The sequence below is a fragment of the Thunnus thynnus genome, chromosome 11 (genome assembly GCF_963924715.1).
Source record: "Thunnus thynnus chromosome 11, fThuThy2.1, whole genome shotgun sequence".
Taxonomy (NCBI): Eukaryota; Metazoa; Chordata; class Actinopteri; order Scombriformes; family Scombridae; genus Thunnus; species Thunnus thynnus.
Window position 1 is genome coordinate 17,895,953 of NC_089527.1, and position 14,733 is coordinate 17,910,685.

The 14,733-nt window shown below is 37.7% G+C and overlaps 1 protein-coding gene across 5 annotated transcripts in view; it reads right to left on the reverse strand.

Annotated features, from left to right (window-relative positions):
* Window positions 1-1,798: 1,798 nt before the first annotated feature.
* The window catches only part of grb14 (growth factor receptor-bound protein 14), a 32,278-nt gene continuing 19,343 nt past the window's right edge, over window positions 1,799-14,733 (reverse strand). For 3 of the 5 annotated variants that reach the window (XM_067603490.1, XM_067603489.1, XM_067603493.1), the window contains 12 exons: window positions 10,848-11,004; window positions 9,135-9,256; window positions 8,952-9,026; window positions 8,667-8,804; window positions 7,302-7,412; window positions 7,062-7,157; window positions 6,682-6,744; window positions 4,792-4,908; window positions 3,429-3,498; window positions 3,250-3,337; window positions 2,533-2,626; window positions 1,799-2,148 (listed from right to left, as the gene is read on the reverse strand). In XM_067603490.1, the coding sequence (XP_067459591.1) occupies window positions 2,002-2,148; window positions 2,533-2,626; window positions 3,250-3,337; window positions 3,429-3,498; window positions 4,792-4,908; window positions 6,682-6,744; window positions 7,062-7,157; window positions 7,302-7,412; window positions 8,667-8,804; window positions 8,952-9,026; window positions 9,135-9,256; window positions 10,848-11,004 (1,278 nt within the window). In that variant the 3' untranslated portion in view covers window positions 1,799-2,001. Of the gene's footprint in view, window positions 2,186-2,532; window positions 2,627-3,249; window positions 3,338-3,428; window positions 3,499-4,791; window positions 4,909-6,681; window positions 6,745-7,061; window positions 7,158-7,301; window positions 7,413-8,666; window positions 8,805-8,951; window positions 9,027-9,134; window positions 9,257-10,847; window positions 11,005-11,384; window positions 11,834-14,733 lie in introns of those variants that run through there. The other 2 variants (XM_067603492.1, XM_067603491.1) reach the window with 2 other exon arrangements.

Below are 14,733 nucleotides of genomic sequence, written 5' to 3' on the forward strand. Positions count from 1 at the left end.
TGACTAACAATGTACTCGTTCCTGTGACAAAATCATGACTTATGTATTCACTATAAAAATCTTTCTGAGCAAAGGAGCACCCCACTGTGCACTGATAAAAAGGTTCAGTTAGACATTCAATTTTACTGTTATTTTTAATGTCTGTCATTGCATTTAAATGTAGAAATCACTTCAGCATCAAAGTTTATAACTCCTATTTACTGAGAAATATACAGTATAAAGACCATAATGCAGTGTTATATGTTAGATAAAGGCAGAATTTATTAGTTGAGGTTATTTTATCTTGCCTTATCCTGTCTTTTTAATTTGATTTTACCCTATTTTATTATATTTATCCTTGTTTTATTGTAAATGTTATTCTTTGTTTTTATGTTAAGCACTTTGTTACATTTTATCCATGAATTGTGCTATAGAAATACAGTTCATTATTATCATTATCCAGGTTTCTGAGTTAAAGTCTTTACCAAGCTGCATACTTACACAGCAAAATCACTGAAACCCACTGTAATATGGCTTTAACTCACAGTGTTCTCACATTGCAGCTTATTAAATGTGACAATAAGTCAAACAAAACCATACATTACAGACTTTGTTTATATATAAAACCTTGCAGACCTTGACATTCAATGTTCAACACATTGTTAAAAAAAGAAAAAAACAAACAAAAGATGGTCTTTTCAATCATATCAGTGATTTAGATCACTTTGTTTTTAAAAGCTGATGCATTATTAGTTTTTTGAAAACAAACAGTATCCGACACCGTATGTATCCACAGCTGTGGAAAAAACATCAAAATACAACCAACCCAGGTGTTGCAAACTGTATACCTGAATCTCAGTAAAATATAAAACCCAAATTTCAATTTACATTTAATTCAGATGTGATCAAAATCAGTCATACAGTATTTCTGATTTTTCATCTTAATTGCTTATATCTGAAATTGATATATTTTACTGCCCTTGCTCTAGAGCGAGCTCACAACTAATTTCATGTAATACAAATATTTCATTTAATCACATACATTTAAAATTAATGTACAGTGCAGGCTAGTGAGGTTGTGTGCCGTTTCTCCCCACCTGTACATTACCTCTTTTTTTCTCCCTACAGCAGTCTCAGTCCAGCTTACAAGGCATTGCAACATGACACTTCCTGAGAGGTTGTTTTATCTCTCAACTAGAAAACAACAATCATTTTCTTAAAAAAATACCTGAATACTTAGAGATACAATGACAATGAAAAGTAAGATAGCTTAGTCTTATTCCATTTTAACAGGACAGAGATGTTGTGTCCTATAATTCCCAGCATAATATGGTTGCAATACATACATATACATACAGAACATGTTGTATATAAATTGTAGTAGAAATTCTTTTTTTAAGATAATTTTTGGGCAGTTTGGCCTTTAATGGATAATTGATAGTGAATAGGCAGACAGAAAACAAGAGGAGAAAGAGATGAGTATGACATACAGCGACATTGTGGTTATGTGGTATGTACTGTAACCATTCAGCTACTGGGGTGCCACCAGTACACATTCTATTCTATTGAGTGAAAACTCAAATACCAGCTGCTGTATGTTACTTGCCAAGAAAAGAAAAAAAAAATTTCATAGGTGTCAAAATGTTGTTAGAATCACAAGCTGTTTAGAGTACACATTCAGCTTTACAATATACAGTACAACAAGAGAATGGATTTACTGCCACATATGGGAACATTACAAGGCTGAAGAATAATATCCACAGACAAAATAGCACATTATGTTCAGCACTCGAGTCACTTATTATACAGTATGTTGTCATTTCAGCTTTTGCTAAAAAAAAAAAAAAAAAAAAGGACAGAACAGCCACCACATTATAAATGCGGATGTGTGGATGATTCAGCTAGCATGGCCGTTCACTTTTGCTGAGTATCTTTTTTTCTTCAAGGCACAAGAACACTGGGAGTGCTTGTCCAGAAACACCCTGGAGTTAAGGTGCGTGTGGGCCATCGAAGGTCTCTTGTTCACAGGGTGATCCGGGCACAGTAGTGTTTGAGTTTGCAGGGCAGCACCCCACGGTTTAGCTGGTAAAACTCCACCAACTGGATCAAGTCACTGAACCGCGTGTGACCGTCATCCGGACTGTAGAATAACTCCCCTTCATCATCCACCTACAGTGTAGTATGCACACATACACATGCAATCATCCTCACACAAAGGAATCACACACAAGAAATAGGTGACTTATTCAACATGAGGCTCATATTTTGAGGTACTTGTATAAAATGTATGGCAAAACAACACATTGGAGCTGTATGTCAAAATGGGGCTAGGTTAAGGGCAACTGAACTTGCTTGAAGATGTTCCACCTCTCATACAGTACAGTGACAGATTGGCAGAGAGTCCCAGTCAGTCAGAACTGAAGAAGCCTTTTGGATCAGAAGCGAAACGTCTTACAGAATCTAAAGCAAGTTCAGTTGCCCTTGACTTAGCCTTTCTGGATGTCTCATGACCTGGGTGACAGAGAATCTTCACAGACAGTGGATTGTACTCACGGGTAAGATTTGAAAGTGTTTGATCTTCTGCATGTGGCACATTGACAGTACGAACGTGTTAGGGTTGCTTTGGCTGTCTCTCAGAAGAAATACTCTGAAAGCAAAAAGGAAAACTTGTCACTGTTATTCTAAGCCCCCACTTCTGACCCATCTTAAAATATACAGTAGATAACAATCTAAACACATCATGCAACATTTACTAGTATTTAAAGAGCGACATAGAACAAACTGTCTCTTATAGTCCTGTCTAAAATGGACAACTAGAATATGTAGCCTTAGCTCCCCAGAGACTTGCTTCTGTTGACAGATGTGAACATGTAAAGATACGTTCAGGTGCTGTGATAATGCAATAAATAATGCTAATTAAATAATACAGTTGTAATTCCGTTTCTCATGTCTTCTGAACAGTCACTCTCTCCTAATGATTATATTTTGTAACTAACAACCATCTATTGCACTACTGTACAGTCTACTTGTTAAATACACATGATTTCTCTTGTGCAAGGAATTCCAATGTGACTGACATTCATTTTATTAAACAGGAAAGGAACCTTTTATCTACTACCATACTTGTCCTTTATAAAAGTGGTTACTGAAAAAAACCCTTCACTGTTCATGATCATGTACCAAATCCAGTTGTCAACTTAGTACCAACAAGCCAACAATTTCTTAAATGGCACAATGTAAACTAAAAAAAAAAAAAATGTAGCTGTTTACCCATCAACAAGACCGTGCTGAGTGATTAGACGCTGAGCCTCATCCCGAGACAGTTTGCCGTGGAACCAGGGCTGAGCCAAGTGAAGAGCTGAAACATGATGAGAGACAATAGGCTACAAATGTTCTTTCTGTTGTGTACATACAGCAAATTGAAATAATATATTTAGTGTCTCACAAACCTATGCTTGACACTGAGCTTTGTGATGTGGAGGGGCTCCCATGTCCGCTCAGACGGTGGCAGCTTTTCCTCTGAAAAGGGGAGAAATGAGTTCCAGCAACGATACCAGTTGAAGTAATGTTAAAGGGGACCTATTATGCTTGTGAGCAAAAAGCACCGGCCTCAGACTGCTCTGAATGCTCGGTTTCCAACACTTTTTATACTTTCAGGCAAAGCTGACGTTGGCTTGTGATGGATTTCTTTTTATGGTCATCAGCTCCATGCACAGTGCACAAGTTCACTGCTCTGGTCCACTAATATTATGGCGTTTTCCCATTGTTCTGGGGGTAGTCATGTCAAGCCATGACTCGAGTCAAGCTGGCACACTGTGAGTGTTTTTCCATTACACAGCAGTGTAAAGTAAAATAAATAGTATACCTGTTGGAGGTGTGCAGGTTGTCTGCAGCTCTTCATCAGCATCATCATAACTATGGCTGTTTCTGCTTGTACTATTCCTCCCTGCATTATTTCTAACTGATCTGCTGAACAAAGAGCTCCAAATATCTCCATATTTTGTTGTGTCAACTGTTTTTTAGCGTCGCTAACAAAGCTCTGCTAATTAGGTGAGGAAAACGTTCAATTTCCTGTAAATTCTTCACAATAAAAGGTCTCCTGTTATTTAGTCATTTAAAAGCTTCTAATATAAAGTGACAAAAGCAGGAAATGTTGGGTTTTCATCAGCAGTAACTTAACACAGCTCTGATACATGCTGCCCCCTCAGCAGGCTTACAGAGAGCTGGCCAATCAGAACAGAGTGGGCTCATGCAGCTGAACTGTGGGGCTACATAAAGGGCCAGTATAAGATAAATAAGGAGTTTTTTGAACTGTGAATTATGCAAAGCTACTCTAGTGGAGTCCCAGAATAAAAATATTGAGCTGGAAATGAGCATAATAGGTCCCCTTTAATACAAAGTTAATTTATCCTGTTTCTCTCACCTTGTTATTCTAAAAAGGTAATATTTTGCTTACAACTGTTAACTTAATGAAGCTTTATTTTGTTGTGTTAACCCAATGTATAGTTGACTATACTGTGTTTTGTGCAATGATATTACATAAATTCTTAACTCTTGTTACAATGGACATTAATACACATGACAAGGTTGTAAATTGTAAGAATACATGATTCCATTTGAAAAATATTTGCCTAATTTACTTCAAGGTCGCCAAAGTGTCACAATACATGTTTACACTGGGTGAAACAACAGGAATATTGCTATTGTTAAATAAAACATTATTGGTTCTGAACCTATTTTTTTCCTTTTTAACAGTGTTGGGAATTTTCTCTGTTATTTCCCAGTTTTTTTTGAGCGAAACCTCTGACTTACCCTCCATGACAGGCCTTCCTCTACAGCCACAGACAGTGCCTCAGATGGGTTTTCGATCACCCGGCTCTTTTGCCCAGAGAAATCCATGGCTACTAGTGAGTTCTCTGAAATGCTTCTCTGAAATGGCACAATTTTAATACATTGAAATGTTATTTTGGATTGACTGTATGGATTTATGTTTGTTTAAATTATTCCTTGATTTTTGCTTCATCTTTTCATAAAACTTCATTACATTTATAATGATAGAACAACCAAAATATGTATTTGACTCTACAAAATGCCAAAAGGTTTTTCCTTTTTAGTTAAATTCCCTTTGTACACTGTTGAAAGAAAGTAGACTGACTTAAGCTGTCTTGTGGTATTGTATTGCCATCTAGTGTCTGAGTAATGTGACTCCATTTTCATCATTTCTAGATGATTCCAGACAGAATACTCCCATGAAAAGGGATTAGAGTGGCTTTGAAAAGAATGACACATGGGCACATTTCAGTGCTTTAAGCTGCCATGTAGTGAGTGACTCTAAATAACTGCACACACAAGAAAATTCTTCTTATCAGGATTACCAAGAGACTTTTAAATCACCACATTTGTTCCTCTACCACCTACTAAGCTTACAATTGCAAGTGGTTGAAACAAAGTAAGCAGTGTTTACTTTAAGGATAGAGACATTCCTGTCCCACTTATCCACTCTGCACCAATTAAATGTGTTACTTAACCTTGTATTTGAATTCAGGTTTTATTTACTTTTCAGTACGATCACATGGAGCAGTATCATCAAGATAGTATGTTCAGTTAAAACAGTCAAGTAGACCGCAGAAGACTCAGAAGCCTAACCCTGCATTTGCACATTCGTGTGCTCTCCTATCTTTCTGGCTAATCCTTTTGGCAAGGCTGTTGGTCACATATGACCCTCTGACAGCAGAGAAGAGGTGATGAGTTGTTAAATCTGAGAGCAGCTGATCATTGTATTTTTAGAAAGCAGAGCGTTCATGAACATGTCCAAAACCCATAAATAGATTGTGTTCACTGCCACAAAAATACTCCCAGTAAAGCCTGAAGCTATTCTGGGGCAGTAAACTTACATTAACACACTGAAGGTGCCTCATTTGTCCTATGCAATTATATTACTACACTGTGTGAGCTTCAGCATATTTTAAAGACATAAAAAAATTGTCTTTAAAGCTGTATTAATTGATTTTTTTGCTCACTTGCAGCAGCTGAACAAGCTGAAAACACAACATTGATTATCACCTTATAAAGTTGTAATGGTGAACATGTTAGCAAACAGTTGCTTATTTACACATCCAGCAGATACAGAACAACATCGCCAATAATTTGGAAGTGTGTTTCTGGCCCCCAAAGCCCAATATTCATTCTCTTTAAGCTCTGTTATGTTGTTCACCAAAACATCTGGCCCTTTAGCTTTGTAGATGATCCACTATTCAGTCAGTTTAATTATATATCAAGATAAGCCCCTTGAGATTTACATTCTCTTTTTTATGGAGGGTCTCAAATGTTCACCTGTTAGTGGCTAACTTTGTTTGCTATTTATTGCTGGGAACATATGGTACAGTGAGTTTATCACACAGTAGTGCTTGAAAACAGCTGCCTGCTGCGACTAAAACAAGGGTGACGCGGGTGGATTTTTTGGGCTGGAAAACCAAAACAATGAGCTATGCTAAAAGAGGCTAAAAGGCTCCATACAGCTGAAGGCTGTGAACTGCAAAGTTGTGTGGTATTGTGGGTGTCACTATGTTATGTTAAAGTAATTTGATCCCATTTTAATCTAAAAATATTGACAAGTGCAGCTTAAAAAAAGACATTTTAAAGTCTTGATGAAACCATTTAAGTTTCAAGAGAATCACAAGATATATAAGAGCTTCGACTTACCATTGGTGAAGCTTTTTGTTTCTGGTGTGGCTGAATGAAGTTCTGGTACAGTTGCATCCCATACTGAAACACAGAAAAATAACCAGATTTGGAATTGTAATCCCTAATATTTAATACAGAGTAGATACCAATAAATTACAGTCTGTTGTGTGGTACTGTACATTATTTATAGACTAGCAGCGGAATGACTAATGCTCTAAACTGTATCCAGCAGATATCCAGACAATGAACACATGCTGCTTCTATCAAGAGTGGGAGCACTAATCCAGCATCACTCAATAGTTTCCCTTGACCTCCTCACAAAGCTAAATCTGATTCTAGCACTGACTCAGCATTCCTCCTCTTAGACATCACCCGGAGTTAGTGATCAGCAAGCCAACCTTTAACAAGCGCATGGCCGTGATCCAGCATGTCCTGGTCTGCTCATCATCGGCACAAAGCAGCTTCAAGTCCCGGGCAGAACTACACTTCGTGGACTGGAGAAAGATGTTAGAAGGAGACAAAAGAGTGCAACATGCCGAGAATCAATACTCTGCTTTTGCTCCTTTTATATAGTTTTGGCATTTCTCTGTTTTATGGCAACAATCCTTGTTACAGTTCTTGAAAGAAAGCAATAGTACCTTGACACAGAAGCCAAAATCTGTAGGTGCTCCATGTAGTTTTTTGGCTGCAAAAACTGTGTAGACATTGCTGTCACTAAAGTCGGCAATGAACTGGAGATGCCTTGGTTCCTGTAAAACAGAGGGAGGTCATAATAAAACAAAAGTACAGTATAGATATGAACTTTCAGGCAACATCAAATGAAGGAGTTGGGTTTTAACTATTCATCTCTACATGCCTGCAAATTCAGTTTCAAATTCATGTGAGGGATGGAGACACATGCAAGTCCAGCATATTTATGTGTTTCAGCATCTGTCTTGCTCCTTCAATTATGTCATCATAAATGTGAAGAACACAAAAAGAACAAAATAATGCCCAGGACAGTTATTTACTTTTATAAATGAACATGACATGCTTTTATAGGAAAACTAAAACCTAAAAAAAAAAGTGGATAAATACCACCAGTATTTGAATTAAACCATGATCTGATCTGAATCAGATCTGCTGGGTAGAATAAACAAAAAGTTCATTCGAGACAGAGATGGAGCCTATTACACTTAAACAATACCTATTTATTCATAAATAACGCTTATCAGTCCTTCTGGGTGTGGTAAACATATAAATGTGATGAAAGTGATAAGGATACATTTAGACAAATTGATAAGGGTTATATTGAGACAGTATCAACAGTCACTGTGCCAAAGATAAATTTCCAGAGAAAAAGAAGCACAAAGACTACCATTGTTCAGCTTTCATGTGACAGCTTCGTTCCCACTTCCTTATTTAAAGTAATGCCACAGCTGTTGGTGTCTGTGCTGACTGACTAGATATGTGTCTGACCAAGAACACATATGAATGGTAAACCAACTAGAGTAAAAGTGGGCACCAAACCAAATCCTGGCTGTACTCGACAACAAAAGGTCTTCTGTTGTAGGAAATGAAAGCAGTTGAGAAGTGGTTGTGTTGGCATGGCTGACGCCTAAGTATAAGCTTCACTTGTCAGCAGCATTCAGAGTACTGTTTCTGCATGGCTGCCATGCCAGCTGACCTTAGGAAAATCAAGCTCAACCTGTTCCACTGCCCTCTCGCAACATCAGAGAGATTTATACAGTGCAGAGGATGGACAGGTGATCCCATAGTGTACAAATAGAGGACTAGGATGCATCTTCATGGATTAGTTCAAGAATTTTTATTTTCCAATTGGCACTTAAGTTTTTAGTACTTTTATAGTTAGAGATGTTTACTATGACTATTTGCACTTGAAGTAAGGGAAAAAAACATGGCAAGACCAATATAATGCAATAACAGAATGCAAAAAAAATACCTACAGTATGCAGTTTTCTGTTTTTTATATTGCTTTTGATTCTCCTAAAATGTATACTGACCTTGGAAGTTCCTTTATTGGAGAAATAAAGCCCTGACCTCCGCAAGACAAAATAGAACTTCTTCCATGACTTCCTGCTTTGCTCTTTGGCATGGAGGTGTCCATGGATCTCTGGACAAGTGCTGGAGTTGAGAAAGGTCTGCGTTGGGTAGAGAAATATTTGTCCATAGATGGGTGTGTACAGTAGATATCAAGTTAACACTCCAACACTGTGACAGAGGCTGAGAACCTCACAACTGCCACTCAAGAACAAAGAGAGTGCACTGTAAACATAAGAACTTGATACCTGTATAAGCTGAGAGTGATCCACCATGCCGTTGGTTTCACTGGATATGGAGACCATGTGATCAGGGAAAAAGTCCTGCCATTTTGAAAGCAACATCAGTTATTACCACACTCTATACTGTAAAACTTATACACAGTGAAATAAATACAGGTGGGATGGTTAAAACGGATTTCACAGACTCACCAGGGGTTTCCTGAAGAACTCATATTTAGCATAATTCTTCCTAAAATACAGCCGGCTGTCCGTGTCCATCCCCCAACCTGACAGCACCTCCATAACGGACTCATGGTCTTCAATGGTTCTCTCTAGTAACAGCAGGAGGGAACAAAATGAATGAAAATTCAACCTTGGCTTTCCACAGCTCTACAGGGAAAAGATAGAGAGCAAAAAGAATCTGCTGGAACGCCACACCAAAGTTGCAGAAATTACAATACATTAATCTCTGCAAAAGATTTTCAGGTGAAGTGTTACATTGCTTTACTTCAAGCAAGGCAGGCAGATTGATTATTAACCTTATTTGATTATTAACCTTATATCAATGTGTAACCTCTGAATGACAGCATGGCTCTCAAGTCAAGCAGTATAATGTAAACATTAATTATTTCCTAGAACTTAAAATGATTGTTGAATTAATAGAAAACTTTTTTTTTTGTTCAGACAGCCGGGTCAAGCAGTGTTGAACAATAAAATATGAACTACCACCAATAACAGAACAAAGAAGTCACCAGATAACAAGCAACTAAGTCATGATTGAATGACTGACATTGACACAGAGTTCCTGCCTTGTTAAGGAATTATGATCTGATCTGAGGATTGTGCCAAAAAAAGCAGCCCACGGCCGAAATACTATGAAAATATCCACAATCTCTGTTTTTTCTGAATTAAGAAAAGGAGCCTTGAGTTTTGAGACATTCTAAACTAATTCAGTGGATTCTTAATGAGTTATGTTCGCTCAGGGGAACTTTTTATGTTTATTTGAAAACATAAAACAACAAATATCAAGATATACGCTTTTCACTAGACAGCAACGATATGTAGCTTTGATTTAAAAAAATAAAACACTGACTGTCACAGACCAGATGGATGAATTATGTAATGTGTACAATAGTGTGAAAATTCTGCTAAGAAATCTTTTTTTTGCAATCACATTTTCACATTGACTTACCCATATGTGCCTGTAATGTCCCTTTAATTTAAAAACATTACCGTCACTGTATATGTTAATATACAGTGCTAACATCCATGTTTACAACTGTTATTTCATTGCTGTTTCTGTAATAAAATGGAAGCCCCTCAGTTAAGATTGGAGGATGCTTTCAAAGTCATATATTAGTCAGGTAATGCTGTTGAGAGAATCAGACCACACATCAACCTCTTGCATTCAACAACAACAGCCATGCACACAATTCTTTAGACCATGTGATAATAAATTGGCTTTGGATTCAACAGCACACAGAGGACAGAACTCCTACCACCACTCCTCCCGTCAAACCAAGCAAACCTCGCCCGTTGGACTAACATTACCATCACATGATTAATACCAGCACTTACTGTAAATATGTCAAAATCAAGGAGGTATTTGTTTGATGCACAAATTTAGGCCAACAATCTTTAACGTTAACTAAACTGTTCAGGTTAAGCCACAATTTGATTTTTAGATTGGAGTCAAACCATTAAAGAAAACTTACTAACTAAAGAACTAAAGGTTCATTGAAAGATTATTGCTAACACTGATTGAGACAACAAAATAATGACCTTTTGATTAAATACAACATAATTTTGAGATTTGATTAGGATATTGATTATGTTGTTATTGAGGTTTTTACATTCTCATCTCAATGCAACTGCTGGAATTTGCACAAAAAGATGCCAATTTTGCATGAAACAAAAGCTTACCTATTCCCAGATGGGAGAGGTGCTCAAAAAGAGTCCAGCTGTGGTCATCAATGTAGTGGTTCTTCAAGACAAACAGCTGGCATATGTCTCGGGCAGTGATGTCACTGGGAACCTCCACTGCTCTGCTGGTGTTATCTTCATTATAAACTTTGATTACCTGCAACAGAAGCATCGAATTAACAACCGTTCAACCATTCAGCAGGATTGGATACTTTTTTTTACCTTAAAGCAGTACTTGAAAGCAGAGTGCTGTTTTTGGTTTGAAGAAGAGCAATGAGCAGTAGTTAAGTGTGGAAAAGTATCTGACAAATTAATCAGTTTAAACCACATACTGTAAGGCAGTAGTTGCAGAAGTGGATTGCAACTAAATATTCAGAGAATCGAAGTTGATGAAAGCCCTACAAAGTAGAGAACAATGTACACATCATGTTCCAGGATGTAAAGACTTGAGCTTCTGAAGGAAACAGTGCAGTAATCTTGCAACACCACATTGAGACATCAAACACTTAAATTAATCCATCTGAAAGTAGAACTTACCCCCCTGTTTGGAGCCACGCAGAGTTCTGAGTTTGGGCAAGGTCTGTAACCTATATATGGCTGACTACACAGCATTGCAAAAAAGGGCTTTTGTGAAAAACATAAAAACACGTATCAGACAGCACAGCGAGTGTCAGCTGGGAAGCAGAGAGTCTCCCTCTCTTTCTCTCTCTTGCTCTGTGCTGCAGTGGCGCTGAAAGGAGGTAATTAGACAAAACTGCCTCTTAACACACAGCTTTCCTGATTCCACACATATCTGTGTCACTGGGGCTCGATACCAAATCACCTGCAAAGTTTCTCCACCACTGAAAGTCAAGAAGCCGGAGATCAATCTGCTCATTCACTAGGGGGTGGAGAGTGAGAGAGGCACACAAGGCTCCAACCCCCTCTCTATTCACATTCACACACCCACAGCAAGCAGAGCTACCAGCATAATGCCCTGTAAGAGCCCAGAGAGCAATTACAAAGGTGCTAGTTAAATGTAATGCTAGTTGGGTCAACTAAGTCTAAAGTTGACAGAGGCGGGTGCAGAGATAGGGGGGGCAGGGAGAGGGGCACAGTAAAGACCAAATAGCTGTCTCTTTTCTCTCAGTGAGTTCTATTTGTAGTTTAAAGCCAGGCAGGACGAGCCTGACTTCTTTTGTGGACAGAAAGGAGGTCAGAGCTCTCCAACAGAGCTGGGGTTTGTGCCCTCAAGGAGCCATCAGCAAATGGGAGCCTCCAGCAATGACATCACCTCTCAGTATAAACCGCTTAGTGTTTAATCAGTTCCTTAAAAGACAAATATCTTTGTTTGTAGTTGCCTAACAAAGATGAAGACCTGTATTAAACAGATTACTCAAGCAGCTACTGTTAGGTGTTGAACACACTGCATTATAACACTGCATGCTCATTGAACCAAATGAGTGACATTTGATTTCAACATAAACAGAGAACTTGACACAACAGTGCAAAAATAATTTTCTTTTAAAAAAAACAAACCGACATGTTTTAAAAAAAAGCTGTGTATATGATATGTATTCACTGCACTGCTGGTGATAACTGCATCAAGTCTGGATTCCAGTTGAGTTGCTGTAAAGAAGTGGCTTCCTATGAATTGGCCAAATCAAATCATTTGGGCATCACATTCCACCAGGAACAGGGTAGCACAAGGAAAATTTTTTATGTTTGCATTACTTTGCACAAACAAACTGAAGATATTAGAGTTAGTTTTGTGCATTTTTTAGTTGGGATGAAGACAGACAATCAATTCCCCTTTGTAGATGACTTTTTTTTTAAAATTCAGATCATAGCCTTAAAACTGCACTGCTTCCAACAGCCTGACTCTCTTATTAGAAAAAGAGTCAGGAAGACTATGAAATGTTAAACAGATGATTTTATGTTATTAATTGGGTTACTACATATGATGTTCTGTAAAGAAGGAACTACTGTGTTCCATGGTTGAGATGGCAGACAATGTGCATACAGATGTTTGATGAAGTGCTTCACCAGTCGCAGAATCATGACAGAGTGACAAAGAAAAGAAAATCACATGGAGGCATGTACTGTAGGTTCTATGGCCTGATGGCACCAGTAAAACACACCATCCCAGCATCATTCTGTAGAGGTTATATCACTGCAGCACAACTGTAGCATTTCATTTCCTGGGAAAATGTTGGCTTAAACAGTCGGATTTAAGTTGTGTTTGTGCAAATTTAGAAAAATAATTAAGAGAGATGGAGAAAGGGAGAGTCGTGATGGCGTGAGTGAAGAGCATTAGAGGTGTCCTGATGTGACACAATATCTATGCCATATTTTGGGAAGTGCTTTATCACCAAGATACCACTGTTGGAGAGGGTGGACTATCGTCAGAGCCACAAAAGCAGACCAGTGTCCCCTGTATGTAAGTGCTGTCTCCATGGTTACTGTGATAGTATTATTTTTTAATTCATTTACATAATTATCCCCAATTATTTGATGTCAAATAGTGGGTGTTTGGCCCAAGGCATCAAAATTGTGGTCGCATGGTTTGCGACCAAAAGCTATTTAGAAGTAAGGCACAGCACCAAGGAAAATGAATTCTATTTTGCAGGTTGTTTTAGATTCACTAATTAACTTAGCTGATCTCTGAGTCATGCAGAAATGCACCAGATGTTGTTTCCAAACATAATATCCAAATAAAATTACATGCAAGACGTCCAAGATTTTCCATTTGATGTAATAGCGCAGTCATGTAAAATGCAACTTTATGTTTAAATTATATGTAGATTCTGTAAAATCTTCTGCAAAATGTCAGCATCTTGTTGACCTCTATCACTCAAGTTACATTTCAGGGAGACACCACATAAGAAACTTTAAAAGCAGCAAACTTTCACTTATCAACTGAGAAATATACAGTAAATACTGTTGATAATGTCAACAGATGGCTCTAATAATCATTATTGCAGGAAATCAAAATTAACTACTTACGAATTACTGTATCATTATGCATCATTTTCACTGCAGATTAATTGACAGCACTGAGTGGATATTACTGTTAATCATTGTTGAAGTGTTTCTAATGAATGACCATGCAAGGTAACATGCTGTGTAAACTGATGATGTCGTTATCTGTGAACACAGAGCTGCATTCATCAGCAAGTCGCCCTGATCCAAATGTACACATGCTTTCACCTGAAAAGCATTCATGTCTGCCCACCTCATGTCAGTCAAGTATACCTTTTATGTTGTACTGTGCAAAAATAAATGAATGTTACCTGGAGACTTACTTTTCTATTCCATTACTGTCCCTCACTTAAAAGAGCAAAATAGCAAATTGGCTTCAGCTGTTCAACTAAAAATATGAGTTGTTTTGGAACTGCAAAAAGTCTTGTGCAACAAAATGAGATGCTTCTCTTGAAAAATGTGGCCACTACATCATCAGAGTAGATGGTACAATTAAGTTAACCTCATTGGAGAATATTGGACAACAATTTTCTCAAAAGTGCATCTTTACACGCTGTAGATGCACAAGGGAATGTGAGTGCAGTTTGATGTTGTTCTACCAGAATGAATGGGATTAATCTACACAAACCTGCAGGCTTGTGACCTGCTGGGGGGTGATGTTCAACAGATGTACAAGTGTATTCTGACTCTGCAGGTACACTAGGCGTACGCCACCTACTGATATTTGTTATTTAACATGAAACATAAACAAATAAGATAAGAACCTCTTAAATTTGTTTACACCATGACCACTGAGAATTCTTCATTCTGACTGGCTGGAAGGTGTGGATTAACTTTTAGTAATCTGACAGCATAACCAGATACCTACAGTATGATGTGGGTGTTTGTTTACTGTTCTAAATTATAGCACTAGTATTAATTTCTA